Below are 17991 nucleotides of genomic sequence, written 5' to 3'. Positions count from 1 at the left end.
GTCTTTGGCCAGTAATATATAATACATTTTTAATAAATAATTAATAGAGGTTGAGACGCACGTATTCAGCCCAAAACATGAACAGCAACGGACGAGCGCCGTCATCTGGCAATTCTATACGGTCGATAATGGCGTTTGCTACGTTTAGCATGGCGAGTAGACGATCGGCTTAAACTTCTTCATTTTTTTGTGTTTGTGGTTAAAATTATGACCTATTTTATTAAAATAATGATTACTTAAGCATTTACAAATAATATTGTAAAGAAACAGACGATTTTAATCCAGAAATTATTTAAATATTCAATTTTTTAGCAAGTGATGTGGAAGTGCCTATAGAATTTATATATATTTGCTTCATAATGGCTTATCTTTTTTTTTTTTTTAACTCTTTCCGCCCTGTGGGCACTAAGAGGGCCTCTTTTAGAAGGCCCATTATGGGTTCGGCCAGGCCACAATGGGGCGACCGGGTGGTGAGGGACGGGGCCCGACATATCCGAACGGACCACCCCCCGAAAAATTCCTGGGGATTTTCGACCCGTTCGGATTCGATCCCGGGTCCCCCAGAGCGGTAGGCTGCCACCTTGACCGCTCGGCCATCCGGCCGTCAATGGCTTATCTTAAGGTAGGTTTGTTCTTCCACGGCATCTTCTACCATCAACAGCGTAATACTTTGTAAATTTTCTAAAAATTAATTTTCCGAGATGCTTTCGAATTTACATAAGCCACTACTTCCCTCGACAAAAGTATGAGTTAGTCCTATCGTCCGATGGTAGGAGACACCATGCTAATTCAAAATAATTATTTAGTGTTATTAAACATTCTATAAATACTTTTAAACAGTTTGATTTGTTTATTTACCTTTGCTGGTAATCCTCGATGTTAAATGTATCAGCCATTTTTTCAACAAATTTCTCGTGAGTCAATGCGCGACGTCCACTGAGTCACGTGATGTTGTGAACGAGCGTCGCAACGTATTTTACTTGGACTTAAAACGTCAAACGTGTACTTCTGCTTGCCGTACAAGTTTAACGTTTGTACTTGCGCCTCAACCTCTCTAGTGTGGGCTTATTTCTATTGCGAATCGTCAGTTTTCGTTTTCGCGCGAATTCTTAGGATCTACCGTCGCTTGCAAGAGGCGTCGAAGTCAGTAACGTTAGAGTAACAGCGTTTTCGCTATAGAAGGGGTGTGCATGTGACGTCACACCACTTTTCTCACATATACAGAGACTGCGTAAAAAAGCGTGTGCCATATTGGTTGCTTGTCGATCTCGATATCTCTATCTTGGACGGCCGGATGGTCGAGCGGTCAAAGTGGCAGCTTACCTGTCTGGGGGACCCGGGATCGAATCTAGACGGGTCAAGGAATCCCCAGGAATTTTTCGGGGGTGGTCCGTTCGGATATGTCGAGCCCCGTCCCTCACCATCTGGTCGCACCATTGTGGGCCTGCTATAAGAAGCCCTCTCAGTGCCCACAGGGCGGAAAAAGTATATTAAAAAAAAGATACTGTATCTCTATCTAACTCATATTTTTCAAGATTAATTTAAATTTATTACGGTTCATTGAGTAGTATTTGGTTAAATTTTCCTGGAGTCATAAAATCCTTTGTTTCCTTCAGAATGCATATGGTGACAGACACGATTAACTTTTAATCTAAAGGTTACTAGGATTTTACTTAATATTTAAACAAACTGAAGTAAAAGGTACAATGAAAAAATAAACTTCTTATCTTATTATCTCTTTCATAACTGGACTTAATGTTTTATAGCCAAATTACAGAGAAAAAAAAATTAATTAAATAATGTAAATGCATATTATTTTCTTTATAAACATTACTGTTCTAAATAGAACAGTAATGTTTATAAAGAAAATAATATGCATTTACATTTTCTCAGACTGTTATGGTATGAAGAAAAATATTTGAATGAATTACAAGAGCAAATGATGGAAATGCTGCCTTGTAAAGTTGCTTTCTTGTTATAAATTTTGCTGTCTCACTGCTTCCCATTTTCCTCTACTTCGTAAGCATAAAAGTGTATGTGTATGTGAGCAAAACTTATTATGAAACTATTATTTAAAGGAAAACCAGCAAAGCTGTATGATTTAGAACAGGCGTGGCCAACAGATTTTGCCCCCGGGCCGAATTGGAAAGAAAACTTTTTCATGGGCCGAACAAAATATTAAAATTAAAAAATGTTAAATATAAAAACGATTCTTTTAAGTATATAAATGTTTAAATATATTAGTATTATATTTTCTAGCAAAGCACACGAATTACTAACTTGTAAGTTAAATTGAATATCACCTGTATATCTTAAATTACTGTCTAACATACATTATTTTATGATAAATATTAATATTTTTTATTCTGGCACTATCACACAGACCAGTACAAAAGTTGTAAATCTCTAGAATGGATTTTTTTTAAAAATATAAAGAAGTATCGCGAATCCATTCGACCAATTATTGGAAGTTAAGTAGCTAATATTCAAAGATTAATTGCGGGCCGCATAAATTCATTAAGCGGGCAGGATCCGGCCTGCGGGCCGTATGTTGGCCATACCTGGTTTAAAATCTCAAGATTCGGCTCAACAATAAACATGGGAGAACGTAGCAGATCAAAGGAAGCAAGAGCAAGACAAGAACAATATGAAAGTGCTATGAAAAGAAAAAGGTCTTTGTGTCAGAAACAAGGACGACGCCAGCCAATGGGTAAGGGGGGGGCAAGATGATGTAAATTGATAGAGGATATTGTATGTAGGTAAAATAGAAACGATTCATAAAGTTTTAATCATTTACTATGTACCGGAAAAGAAATATCTCAAATAAAACATTTTCTTTAACTTACAAGAAGCCTAAGAAGATTATTTTAATTAAAACTTGGCATTTAAATAACTTTTTCGAATTTCTAGGGGCGGGCAACTGCCCCTCTGCCCCTCCCCCTGGCGACGCCCCTTGGTCAGAAATGCGTTCTACTAAAAATTTTATTGTGGTTAATTAAAGGCTATTTTTTGTAAAAATTTAGTCTATTATTCTCTAGTCAGTCCCTGTTGTAATAGCCCCTCCAATTCATAAAATCCATATTTATTAGGCTAATTAATAATAGATTGTTAGAACTTGCACAACACAAAACCATGGTGACCATGGTAACAAAAGAAAAAATTTGATGGTAATTATAAATATAACTTAATAGACTTAAAATGCAACTAAATATAAAATTACATTTATTTTTACGTAACGCAGTTTATGTTTTGAGTAATGGAAATTATTGGAAAATCTCACATGAAGATAAGTACCTTTCCTACAAGCAAAATTAATTCATTACGAACAGCTCTTGATAAAATATCACATTGAATAAATCCTCTTGTCAAATAATTATGAGCATCAAGTAATTTGTATGCCTTCATCTGATCCAGTGTGACAGCGTTAGTTGTTAAAATCAAATAATTTACTGTTTCCATGCTGTAGAGTCGGCCACGTGGTTAAATCGTTGGATAAAAAATCCGTTGGTTTTATTTTACATGGCTCCCATCGGATAAAAGAAATTTTTTCTTTTTATTTTTTCAAATCGGCTGCATAGCCAGGTAAGATTCCTTTCTTCCACGACGAGTGAACGAGCAAGGTAACGTGAAATGAGCAATCAATATGGCGGACGATTGTTTAGTTGGGTGGAGCGATGACGTTATATAACGTGACTGCACCCCCTCTATTGTTTCCAATCTTTATAAACTTTTAGGTTTATTACTTCAATTATGCATCTAAAACATAATAGTAAATCTAATAGTGGAGATAAATGCAAGAAGTGTGGCTTTATTACCGTGGAAACTAAACTGGACATTATAAAACTAAATGCGTTTGTAACACCCGCTACTAAGCAGTAGCGAACGGGTAAACGAGCGTAATGTACAGTACAGTATTCTATTAAGTACAGTACATTGAAGAATCAAACACTAACAATACGTGGCTATTCTGTGTACAAATTTACTTTCTAGATTAGTTTTCGACTTACGACAAAACCTCGGGAACCTAACCTGTTGGCAAGTAGAGGATCTATATTTTTTTTCTAAAATACATAAATATCGTTTAATAACTTTTTATATTAAGAGTTTATTTATTCATTCATTTTTGAGTAGCCTGCGCAATACAACAATACAGTAAAGTGACTTTATTTGTATAAAGTCACTTTTCAGGAAATGCTCCCGTACATGAAATTCAATACATTTCGAAGTCAGGTTGTGTTGGTGAGTTGTGTTAATTTAATATCGATCAGAGGTGAGAAATCCAGTTCCACTGCTGGAACTGGAACTGTTGGAACTGATCCGAGTGAGGAACCGTTAATCTAGGCTGTTCCTTGAAACAGTTGGACTAAACGTTCCCTCGAAACCGTAATGTTACGTCAGAATTGCATAGTCTGTTAGACTAGATCAGAATGCGATCCATTTTGAGCCTGCGAACCATATAGTAAGCATACCTAGTTTTAAAGATGTTTATGCATGCCAAAGTTTTAGATTTGGAATAACGATGTTTAAATAAATTAAACAAATATGCTTTAATTAGAATATTGTCAATGTAAAGAAGCTGATTGAAAAAGGATGATCAGGGGATAAACCGAAACGATGATTGAAAAAGACATGATAAATCGAAATCTTATGATACGTTACGTGCCACAGGTTCGCCATCCTTGGACTAGACTATTGGTTCCCAAAGTGGGTGCTACTCAGTGGCATAGCGAGGGGGTGCAAGGGGGTGTATCATGCACCGGGCGCCACTTGCAGAGGGGCGCCCAAATGGTCTCCAAGACAAACTATATGTGTTTATGGAAGGGGAGAGGGGCGCCAATAAAGTGTCGGGCGCCAGTTATGTTTCGCTACGCCACTCGTGCTACTGCCCCCTCTGTGGGCAGTGAGTAAATCTAGGGGGCGAAAAGAAGCAAATAGGTGGAAGGGGACTCTGGAGGTAGGCTACTGAACAGTAACCGAGGTTGGGATCACTGACAACCTTCCCTTTTTCTCTGTTAAAACGGGTAAGAAAACAAATTGGGGATTAATGATTTCCAGATGTGGAGAATGATGTACGGTAAAGACAAAGTGTGAGGTCCATAAAAAGTTTTTCTAAGAATATTTTCCAGCCTTTCTCAAACAAGAGGAAATAGGTTAGGGGCGTTGGCGTACGATTGGGGCGTTCGGCATAAGTTTATGGAACTAAGGAGACAGTTGCTCGAAGTTTGGGAATCACTAGACTAGACTGTCCCTCGTCGGCGATCAGTGGCGTGCAGTCCATGGAAGCTGTGGAAGCGTCGCTTCCCTTGTATTTTCTAAAATATAAATACTTATTCGCGATTATTTTCACATTTTAACGTACTTTCAATTACTTAAAATTAATATTTTATTATAACCGCATTATGTATTTTATTACAAATTTCTATACACGTGAAAAACAATGATAGATTGCTATTGTATATTCGAATGTAAATTCGTTTATGCATATTTCCAATGGAAGCGCTGTATTGTTGAATACGAGACAGCTTCCACGGCCAAAATATTTGAATGGTGTAAAGCAGCCTGGCATCACAGGCGTTTGATCATGCGCTTTACAGAGCATCAACTTCATGCGGTTTAGCTGGTGGATGCTACACACCAAAATATCGTATAACTTTTTCAACGATTCTATCCATTAGCCACTTGTAGGGAGCTATTTGACTAAGTGCATTGTTTTAAGATTTAAAAAGTAAAGAATATTTTATGTTATTTTGATGTATGTTTGTTTCTTTACAAAACTATATTTAATTATAATTTCTTTTAATTATAATTATATTGACAGATTTCCAGACATAAAATCTTTAGAATTTTTATCACTTTTAGATGTTAATAATTTTAAATATTATGAAAAACAATTTTCCGAAGCGAGTTTTAATTCTTCAAGTAAATTTTATGGAGAATTTTTGGTTAATGTTACCTATGGTAGCGAACATGGCGGCTCGTCTCTGAAACAGTGGGGACGCACGTTCTAACCTAACCTATTCTAATAATTTGGTTGGCAATAATTATGAAAATTTATTAGTATAAGTTAGGTTAGGTTAGAACGTGCGTCCCCACTGTTTCAGAGACGAGCCGCCATGTTCGCTACCATAGGTAACATTAACCGAATTTTTTGATTTATCTAAATCACATAGTGAATTGCAATATGTATATTCATGTCCAGACTATATTGGCAAGTCACTCTTACACGTAAAAAAATATAATTAATGATGATCTGAACAAAAATGCAATAAAAGAATTATAGGATTTAATATCATTAATTTTTACGGTACCATCTATCAGTGCGTCTGTTCAGTGCAGTTTTTCAACCAGAAAGCGAATTCACATATTGGCAAGAACACTCAGTTAGAGGAAAGATTGTCGTCATTAGTATTGCTTTCAATAGAAAAAGAGCTTTTAAATACTTTGATGGAATCGACAACGAGCGATTTTTATGATAAAGTAATTAATGACTTTGCCGAAAAAAATCGCCAAATAGAGTTAGTTTATAAAAAGTAATAAAAACAAGTTTTTATATTTTTGTTTCGTGTCAATGTATCTAACATTTTAGAATTAAAATAAAGAAATTGTTTATTTTTGTCATTTCCAGTATTTGTTTAAAATTTTTATGGAAACACAGCTTTTCTATCATCAAATGTCACCACACGCCACTGCTCTGTTATATATAAAAGACGGGAAAGTAAAAAATGTTATGGACATAGCGTCAGAGAAAAGTGACAGGAACTCTTAGTAGAGTGAGGAAAATCGGCCATTTAATAATTGATTCGTCATTCAGCGTGTCAAGAATAAAAAATGACCCGAGCAAAGCAAAACAAGTGGTTGAGAAAGAATCTTAAATGAATTGTAATTCTGAATTTTGTATCTTCTTCAATTAATAAGACTGTTCTTGCATTATTTTAAATAAAGTCCAGAATTGAATGTTCCGCATTAATCTAGCGTATCTGAAAATTCGGTGACAAGTAGCGAAAAATTGGATATCAAAATAATGTATCGGATTTATAATGCATATTTTACAGAGTATAATGAATGGGTGACAGAATTATTAATTACAATACTTTTTTGGAATTAATGTCACACAATTAAAACTAATTTATACGTACTGTACAGTACTGTATTATTTATGCAAAGATCTGATAGTTATCTGATAGTTACTAATAAAATAAATAATTACGAACTCTAATACAAATATAAAACTTTATAAAATAGCTTCGTAAATTTAAAATACCCTAAACTAATTTGATTATTCCTAAAAACTCGTGGAACATTTTCAGTTAGTTCAAGTTCAAATCCAGATAAAGAATTCTTCGTTCCGTGGAAAGCCATATTCGTAAAAGTATAGAATGAAGAACGCATTAGTAGTTCTGACCGGAACTATTTCGACACTCGGTGCAGAACTGTTTCTCGTAGTTCCGAGTCCGGAACGGTTCCGATTGGAACTACCCACCTCTAATAAGGATACGAACTGCCTGATAGCCAAGGCAGCAAAGTCATCAGACTGCTGCTTGATGTGCCCAGAATAAAATCCGGGAGAGGAAAACCAAGAATTTTTCGTAAGCGGTCTGTCCCGAATAAATCGGGCCCTTATCCCTCACTACCCGACCGCCCCATTACTGGTCAGGCAGAGTCCACGATGAGCATGGTTAAAAGGTCCTCTTAGTGGCCATAGGACCTGAAAAGTGGAGAAAAATATTGAATACTAATGATCGACAAATGCTCGATTAAGAAAAATGAAACGTATATCCAATATAATGTTTTGTATATGTAGTAACGAGTTGCACAACTTTCCCGGCAACATTAAAATTTTGATGGCGCCATCTGTTATCATGTTTTATTTAAAAACATTTTATATTTTTAACTATTATAAAATGGCAAAAAGCTTAATTTTGAGGGTAGAGACAAGTTTTATAAAAAAAGAATTTAAAAAAAACTGTAAATGCTAATAGCGAGTAAAACTGTCATTAAGTCTGACCCTACTGGATACACATGACCTCTTTGTCTCCCCACTTCTTCGACTTTTAACCACTAAAATTTAATAGCATCAATCCTCTAGTAAACAAGCCTCCCTGAAAAATTTCAGAAATTTTCGATAAAAGTACAAGCTTCAAACAGGGTGGACAAAATCGTGCCCCCACACACTAAGGTAACATCCATACATACAGGAATTACCTCCGAATTTTTTTGCATTTCTCGAGGTGTCCTAAGTCCAAAATATAAAAATCTGGGGAGGGGTGGATCGTCATACTTTTCCTCTGTGTAACAGCCGGGAAAGTAAAAATTGTCTAAAACACTTTGATTTCATTTATTATAAAATACAAAACTAAATTATTATTTTTGTAGATTTTTTTATATATAATTATAAAATTTATTTTTAAATGAAATCGTGAAAAAATAATGAATAACTGCAATTTTTTTTTTAGTTTCGTAAAAAAAAATTAACGTTCGCCATTCAAATTGTTTCTTTGAATCTGTGTTAGGAGGGCGCTGTAACATGTTTAGAAAGCAAACGTGTTGATAAGAGTTTGATATTGTAATAAGTGTATTTATCATTATATTTTGTTTATATTTACATCAAAAATTATACTTTTTTTAAAGAAAGTAAACGCATTTAGATGAATATTATGTGAGTAAAGTTTAAAATTATCAAAATTTATATATCACATATTATGTTTTCTTTAAATGTATATGATTTGTTTCATGCGATCTTATCAAGATATATGAGAAAATATAAATTTTCATTTAAAGAAATAAAGTTTAATTAAAAGACACTACAAAAATAAATGACTAAAGCCGCTTTTGGCTGCTGAGATACATTTATTTGCTTATACACTAACATTTTCAGCCTAATGCATAGGCCATCCTGCAGTGGTCACATACTTATCACTACATATCAATTTGGTTAATGTTACCCTAGGTATCGAAGATGGCAGCTCGTCTCCGATCCCAGCAGTCAGAAGACGGAACAGTGGGGACGCACGTTCTAACCTAACCTAACCTATTCTAATAAATTACCATAATCATTAGAATAGATTAGGTTAGGTTAGGTTAAAATGTGCGTCCCCACTGTTTTCTTTCTTCTGATTGCTGGAATCGGAGACGAGCTGCCATCTTCGATACCTAGGGTAACATTAACCATCAATTTATCAGTTGTAGGTGATGGTTACACATCTGATAACTCACAGGTCTCTGAAATGCAGACATGAGTCCAATCTAGTTTAAATCCTGGGAAACCGGTGACATCTACACTAGTATTTATTGATCAAACTTCTCCAAATCCTGAAAATTCTGAAACAAATCACTCCAATTCAAATCTGTCTCCAGCAATTCCATATACATTTCGTACGTTTCTATATTCAACTGTTGACTCAACAGTGAATTTTCCATTGAGTCCTTCCGTTGAACAATCTGACGTCACGTTTTGCAGAAAAAAGAAACGCTTTTGTTGAGAGGTCACTTTTCACGATGGCTGACTTAAGTAACGAGAAGGTGGCAGTCACCACTGTTTTGCTAAATAATTAAAGTAACTCGCTTAACCATTATTTGAATAAATCCTTTTATTCAAATGAACCCATATCTATCATTTTCTTGTATACTGGGTCTTTCTTTAATAATTTTAATTAATTTCTTGAATATATCATTAGGAAGAATTAAAGAGGGCTAAATATCGGCTGCAATCAATTTTGGACAAATGAAAAAAATCTTAATATTTCAATATTGACCAAATTATTCAACATAATCGTGCAATTACATATTTTATCATATACAGATCGTTCATTAATCTGTCTGCTATTACAGCATCAACAGCAGCGAATGGATAGTTTCTATAAGCAAAATTTACTTTTTCGTGGAAGTCGCCATGTTAGTTTGTTGAATACTCAATGATCTTTGAGGTCGTTGAGACCATTGAGCTCAACGGTGAAACAGCGCTGACGTCACTAGTCTCAATGGAGAACTCAATGGTCCATTTAGAAACGTTGTTCTCTCACTGTTGAGTCAATCGTTGAATATAGAAACGTACAGATTATCACATGAAAATGTACTCCTGTTTTCTTCATCATTTGTATTGGCCATGATTATAAATATACCTATTAATAAAAAGATTATTTGGTAGGTATATAGGTATATTGTATAAATGATGAAGAAAGCAGGAGTACATTTCCATGTGATAATTTATATGAAATTGCTGGAGATTTAGGTCATATATATATATGACCTAAAATTAACTTCTATCAAATTACTTATAATTATTTTGTTTGTTTACAGTATATAGGTTAACAACTGCTACTTTACAACTGGTTAAAACTAGAAAATAATAAATACTTCCATAACCTAACAAACTGATAATTTTGTCACTGGTTTGTCAGGTTATGGAAGTGTTTATTATTTTATAGTATATATCTTGATATTTACTACTATCATTTGCATCAGTAAATTATCTTTTCATTGCATTAAAAATAAAAATATGTTTTATTGTCTGTTGTCATTAAATATAGCAGTAATAATCATTCTATTAATTAATTTTAAAATTATATTATGCCGTATTATAAAAAAAAATTACAAATCTTCAAATTTTGCATTTAAACTAAACAAGAATTTAATAATCATCTTATGTTCAGCCTATCACATCCTTTAAAACATTCAAAATGAATATAGATATCTGATGGTTATAGAAATTAAATAAAAAAAAACAACTGGTTGAAAACATAAATTGATTTATTATGTCTGATATTTATTTTCTAAAATAAAAAATTTAATGGAAATTTTTGTAAAACTTTTTAAATTGAAATAAAACATTTACTACACTATTATTTTCTTTTACAAAATTAGAAAAATAATTTGAAATATATTATTATTCTAATAAAGAAAAATTGTTTTTCAAAATTATCAAAAAAATAATAAACATTCATTAACACTCCAATAAAGCAATGTTTTGTGTTTTGTTAAATCTGTAGATAATATATAGTTCTATATGGTGTTTTAAAACAACTTGTATGAAGCTTTGTTTACTGATTATTCTAAACTTTCGATTATTTTGGTTCATCTTTCTATAAACAATCACGAATCTTTGAGCACCTTAATACTTGCATTTAAGGATAATAATGATATTTTGATTCTTGGTGATGCTAATGTTCAATCAAATTGCTTCTGAAATAGATATGCTGCGTACTGATTCTAATTTAAATTTTTCTTATAATAGTAATTCTAATGATAAGATTTTTAATTATAGAGGTAAGAATTATTTGAATTTGGTTAAATTGTATGGTTTGATTCTTCTAAATGGTTGCCACTTTGCTGATTTCCTGGCAAATTTTACATTCATTTTTTCTTTGGGAGCATCTGTTATTGATTTAATTGTTATGAACTCGGAATTAGTTGATAATTTAATAGATTTTAAGATTTTGAATAAATTTGATTTTGATCATCTCCCAGTTTCTATTGTTTTTTAGTTAAATTCTCTTCGCCATGCTCAAAGAAGTTTGCCGCTTTGTATGGACTTTTAAGTTTAGATAAGTATTTGTCTAATATTGTTGAGAGAGATGAAGATTTTAAATGCAGATTCTTTTTGGATTCTTTGTCTTACTATTCATCCTTTCTTGATATGATTTTTGAATCTGTGGTTCAAAGTGGTATGTTTATTAAATATAATTGTTCAAGGAATATTGTGAAGTTTTAGTTTGATGCAGACTGTCTACAACTGAAGAAATGTAAAAATTGGGCTTTATGGTCTTTTAGGAGAATAAGATCTAGACATTTCATTATTTACTCTAAACAAAAAATTTTAATTTCTTTGTAAGGTTAAGAAGAATTTATTTTGGACTAAAGTTAATTTCCAGATGTCACAAATTAAAAATTCCAGTGAATTTTGGAAGCTTGTTAATAATTTAGAATTAAAAACCTGTATATAATTTTATCCCTGTCACTGAATGATTATACTATTTGAAAGCTTTTTTTATGGACCTCTTCTTGCTATATTTTCTGATGGCATTGATGACAATGTGGATCCACTATTGGATGAACCTTCTTCCTTTGATGAATTGCTGTTTGTTGTGCAATCTCTGAAAAACAATAAAGTACATAGCTTTATAACTTGGGTTTCCTTGGCAGAGCATTTATTGTTTAATTTGGGATTTTCATCTATTTATTGGACTGCAATTTGAAAAAATTGTAGACCTATAAATTCCCACTGTCTTTCCTTAATTTTGAAAACAGAGTTAGATAAATGAAAGACAAGAACAGATATGGAAACCTTAGGTGCAGGAGGCCCCAATTAACTATATAAGAACTTCCGATGCAAACCAGAATCATGTTATGCAATTCAAAAATTTTCCCTTGTAATGTGTTAGATCAGGCCTGGCCAACCCATGGCCCGTCACGTTAAATTGTGTGGCCCGCTAAGCAATATTATATATCTATTAAAACTTTTGTTTCCCATTATGTGTATACCAAAATAATTAAATAAATGAAAATTTGCATGTGTCATTGTTATAATGCACAAGTGCAAGTACGAACTCTTGGTATAATAATAAAATCTTATTCATTTTGTATTTGTTTTACTTTTTTAAAAGCATGTTTGCCTAAATTGTGACCCACCGTAATGTTACACGTGATCAAAGTGGCCCGCGAAACAATTTGGGTTGGCTAGGTCTGTGTTAGACAGATGACCAGCACAAATCTATTTTTGAAGGAAAAGTATGACATACAGGGGCGCTTGCCCCTGTACATCATACTTTTGAGGTGGAGAGCACATATTTTAAATTAAATACATTAAAAATATGGTTAAAAATTACAGCCCAGCATTGTGACTTATAATAAGCAATATAAGTAATTGCTTATTATACTCACTTTTCTGGTAAAAAGTTTTTGTTAGTTGAACTTCAACAGTCTTTGAGAGAGAAATATTGGGCTCAAGGTAATCTTTATATAGAGCAGAAATTTAGTTTGTTGGAAAATTCTTTAGCTTTTCCATGGACCTCAAAGTTACTTGTTATTAAATTTAAACTATAAGATTAAATCTGTGATAATACAACTGCATCTTAACAAATATACTTTTTTTTTTTTTTTAATGGATGTAGAATTAATATAACTAACCTTGTTCTAATTGTTCCTTTTGTAATCTTTATTTTGAAAATGTTAAAAATCATTTGTTTGTATATTGCAAATATACTGAACATTTAAAAAAATAATTTTTTGTTAACTGATTTCAATATTAATTCTTTATACGATCATAACTGAAGTTCTATAACATTATTTAAACTGTATAAATATATTTATTTAGTAAATGTATTAAAATAGTTTTCTAAATTCAACTCATATAACTATACCTGGATAGTGATAATTATCATAGTGTGTGTAATTATGTTGTCTAAAGTTTTTGTACCCCCTTTGTAAAGGCAAAAAGCCATATCAAATAAATGATTGATTGATTGATTGAAAATACTTCATAAATTTATATTTTTTGATTCCTAAAAAAATGCCTATCTTTTATATTATTTGAATAATTAATTTTGACATGAATTTTGCTTATTTTAAATCTGAGTCTGTTACTGTATTTCATTTAAATTATTTTTTAGAAAGTTAACATATTTTGCCATTCTGTTAAATAAAATGCCCAGTTTTACTTGGGCTGTCTTTGTTGATTGATTAATCAATTATAAAAATTATTTTTTGATTATTTGAAGTTTTTATACATTTTAGCATGATCTACAACTAATCTACACACAAAAATAATTTCTACATATATACTTAATATAAAATCTAGACAGATGGTAAAATTTCATATTAATTAATGAAAAATCAATATGAAAGGGAATAAAAAGTGACTGTTTCAACAGACTGTCTTCAGTTTTCATTAATATATTAGGTTTAGAAATTAAATGATAGTACATAATTTATCCTCCTCATATACACCGGGGTGTATATTAGATAAATACAACACTTACTTTGTAAGTGTTGTATTTATCTAATACATAATTTTTTAATTATATATATATATATATTTTTTTTTTAAACATATGTATATATTTTTTATTCTATATCTGCATTTAATTTAAAAAAATTAATTTTATGCAAACCTATTTTAGTTAACCATGGAGAATGAAACCACCACTTCAGATCCAAATCCAAGACCAACCAAAGTACCTGTAAGTCATTTAGTTTATTAATTTAAATATTTTATTGAATGAATAAACTAAAATAATATAGCATTTAAAAAATTAAATAAAGAAAATATGTTAAACTGTTCCATAAAGAAAACAATATATTTTTTAAAAGTAGACTTGTGCTAAATCTATATTAATTAATAAATCCTCTAACAGCAGCAGCATTGATATAAAAGTAAAAATATTCAGTCCAGTGTTGTATAACCAAAAACTGAAATTTGTATGAGCCACTTTTCCTGAAAATTCTATAAATAACTATTAGCAAGGAAATTAGTAATGATTTGATGTTTTCTGAATTGATACTGTACTTTGATTTAAGTTTAATGACTAAAATTAGATTTCTGAAAAAAGTTCTTAGCTTATGAAATTAACAAATGCACCTTTCCAGTTTATCCCATGCATGCTTAGTGAAATTGAGATCTTAGGATTAGGTTATCCAGAAAAGACATTTAAAGTCTTTTTCTTGTTTTTTTAAACTATTCTTTAACACTTTTTGTTTGGCTATTGGTTGCATTGGCATCCTGAAACACCTATTTCCATTTTCATGCAGTATTGCTAGGTGTGTGTGATCCAGGACTATGGAGTTGGAGTCGGTAAAAATTGGCTGACTCTAAACTTTAACAAGTTATTGTTCTAAAAAGTAGTCTTGATGATTTGTGCTGCAGTAATGAATTGTCTCACATCATTACAAAAAATCTTTAAAAAAGATTCCTCAAAGACAATACATACAAATGTGTCTTTATTCCAATCCAGTCCTTTCAAATGCACATTTGAGGAATTAACCATTTCACGGCGGAGTTGACCTTTCTTTTATAGGCTGTTTGTCTGCCTCCAAATGTAAAACAGTTAAAGTATCCCTCTGGCAATGTCACTTCATATAAAATTAAAAATACATTTCAGGGATATTTTGTAATTTTGTTTCTTCAATGTATGCTTTTGGTGGTTCACATGTGCAAGGTATTTTGTAAATGACATCAGTAGTGTTGTATTTATCTGGTCGTTTATTTATGCCAGGTTTAGTCTGCCGGATTCTTTTTTGTAAGTTTCTATAAGTTGGTGCCAGTTTTATATTTATTTTATCAAAACTTTTATTTATCTGTTCAAAGAAGCTATGAATGTAGGGGAAAGATATGTATCTTAATCTGCTTTTATCTTTGTTTTGTTTATTTTCCAGTCTTTTATTGTAGATTTTACTTTCCCAGTTATTGGGTTGTTTCGGAAAGTAATTTTGTTTTTTCCATAGAAAAATAAACGCAATATTCTTATAATAAATAAATATTTTATTGAATTATATATTGACCATTTTGGTCAAATACCTGTTGTCATTGTTTCTGGTAGTAGCATGATTTCACATTCATAAAAATTTTGATTGTTGTTTACAAAAAACTGATCCAAGTGATTTTTGACATTGTCATTTCAAGTAAATGTCTTACAGTTAAAAAAAATTTGTATAGACCGGAACAAGTAATAATCTGAGTGTGCCCGATCTGGCGAATATGGTTGGTGTGATAACACAACCCATCTAAGCTATAACAATTTCTGACAAGTTACCAAACTTGTGTGAAATTTGGCATTATCATGGTAAAACACTACACTTTGTTTGTTGATCAATTCTGGCCTTTTCTGTTTGATGATATTACTCAATTTGTTTACTTGATGGCAGTACACTTTCGAATCAATTGTTAAATTGTCTGGTAAAAGCTCAAAAACAAATTCCTTTAAAATCCCACCATAGAGAGCATCTCTCTTTAATAACATGTGGAACCCATATATCGAGCTTTGAAACGAAACCAATTCGTTTTAAGTAATAATAAACGGTTCAATTTAACAGATTTAATCTCTTAGTGATTTCACGTGTTGTTATACGGCAGATTGCTTCAATCAGTACCTTTATTTTGTTTTCATTGGCTTCAAATGGCCATCCAGAATGTGGTGTATCTTCAATATTAAAATTGCCAGAACGCAATTTTGTAAACCAGTTTTGGCACTGTCTTTCTCTCAACACATCTCCAAACATGTACCACAATTTTTTTCTTGTCTTGAACAGCATTTTGGTTTTTTAGTTATAAAAAAGCAAAATATGCCGAAAATGATGCTTTCAATTTTCCAAATTTGATGGGTCACCGAAAAAAAACAATTGCACAGAATCAAACAAAATTTTTTACAAATAAGCCTTAAAATGTCAGCTGTCGAAGTATATAATGAAAATGTGGTTTAAAATAAAATTAGCTGGTAAAAATACATCTAATTCCTCTAGTAATAAAAAACGAAATTACTTTCTGAACAACCCAATATTTATTATACGTTGTGGATAGCCGTTTAATAGAAATTTAGTTTGTAGTTCGTTAAGATGTTTTTCTTCTTCTGTAGTGAGCTTGTTCTGTTCACGATTTTTTTATACTCCATGTTGAATATGTTTTCTTTTATGTATTGTGGGATGTTTGAATTGTAGCTTATCACCTTCTTGATCTCGCATGGTTTAGTATATGGCTCAAATTCAATTCGCTTTGCTTTTCTGGTTAATTTAATGTCTAGGTAATTTATTTCTGTGTTTGTCTTCTTCTCAACTTTAAATTTAATATTATCATTTAATTTGTTTATTTTTTCTTCTATTTCTTCTAATTTTATTATTTCTTGGTCATATAGTATAATTATGTCATCCACATATCGTTTATAAAACTTTATGCCTGTAATTTTATTGATTGTTTGATCTATATCTACCATAACAAGTTCTGCTAATTTCAGGCCTATGACTGATCCCATGCTTATACCTGTTTTTTGTGTGTAGAACTTATTGTTAACTTCAAAATAATTACTCCTATATACGAATTCTATTATATCAATTTCCTTTTCTTTTGCTTCAATTTCTTTTAGTATACTTTCTATTAGGTTCCACGTTATTGAAGGGTACATATTTACTTTATCTAGGCTTGTAAGTTTATAAGTTTTTGTTTATTTTTATATTTTTCATGTCGTGTATAAGGATTAGTATATGTCTATCCCTGCCTGGTAGAGACTGGAGACTTAAATCCCACTTCTCAACACCAACGTGAGGACACCACTATGGGTTTTGGGTCTGACACAACTCGCCTTAGGAGTCGACTGTAGGTGAAAAGGTTATGACCCTTGCTTTGCCTGCGATCTGGCAGGATGACACAAGAAAGCCTTTTTACCATATGGGGGTAGTGGTTTGCTGGACGCAAAGAGATCCACACAGAGACCATATTGACCAATTCTACCATGTTTATTTAGTCAAAGACATGCTTACAGATAAAGCCAAAGGCTGTCCAGGTAAAGGATGTACAGCAGTTACTGTAGTTTCTACGGAGGAAAGTTTGTTTCCACCCATAATGCTGGTCCGCAGAGTTGTCTGCTGAGGTCGTCTTCTGTTCCCTGCCAGTGGTGGTTGAGAGATCCAGAAGCAGGAGGTCTCACCGGACTCGAGGCAGGTGGAGTCATCTCTATAAGAGATGAAGGGTCTGGGTGATGGCTCGGTCCAAATTTGTCTCCGGAAAATCGGGTTCTTCTCTTCTTTTGGAGAGTGTGTGTCTTGATTTAGTCCGAAGTGACCACAACACAATCCCAGGTTGTCCGATCTCACACTCTATACCTCAACCTCCCCGTGACCTTGGGATTTCAGGCTTTTATAGTATTTTTACCCAAAATCCGAGATTTTGGTTGGTCCAAACAGTGGTCCCCTGTAATACTATTGGTTCCTGGTCTGTTGCCAGGGACACAATTCAGCCGAGGGGTCACTGAACATCCTCAAACTCCCCCGTCCAGGCCGTTTCCCTCTGGA

At 32.5% G+C, this 17991-nt stretch overlaps 1 protein-coding gene across 1 annotated transcript in view; it reads left to right on the top strand.

The window, feature by feature from the left end:
* Positions 1–8505: 8505 nt before the first annotated feature.
* Positions 8506–17991, top strand: part of LOC136989028 (GRIP and coiled-coil domain-containing protein 2-like) — a 39676-nt gene continuing 30190 nt past the window's right edge. The window contains exons 1-2 of the mRNA XM_067287070.1: positions 8506–8665; positions 14115–14174. Of these exons, the coding sequence (XP_067143171.1) occupies positions 14121–14174 (54 nt within the window). The 5' untranslated portion in view covers positions 8506–8665; positions 14115–14120. The remainder of the gene's footprint in view (positions 8666–14114; positions 14175–17991) is intronic.

Source organism: Centruroides vittatus, unplaced genomic scaffold, assembly GCF_030686945.1.
Source record: "Centruroides vittatus isolate TY-2023 unplaced genomic scaffold, ASM3068694v2 scaffold_435, whole genome shotgun sequence".
NCBI classification, from domain to species: Eukaryota; Metazoa; Arthropoda; class Arachnida; order Scorpiones; family Buthidae; genus Centruroides; species Centruroides vittatus.
The sequence above is the reverse complement of the archived record's forward strand: the minus strand, read 5'-3'. Positions and strand labels throughout refer to the sequence as shown.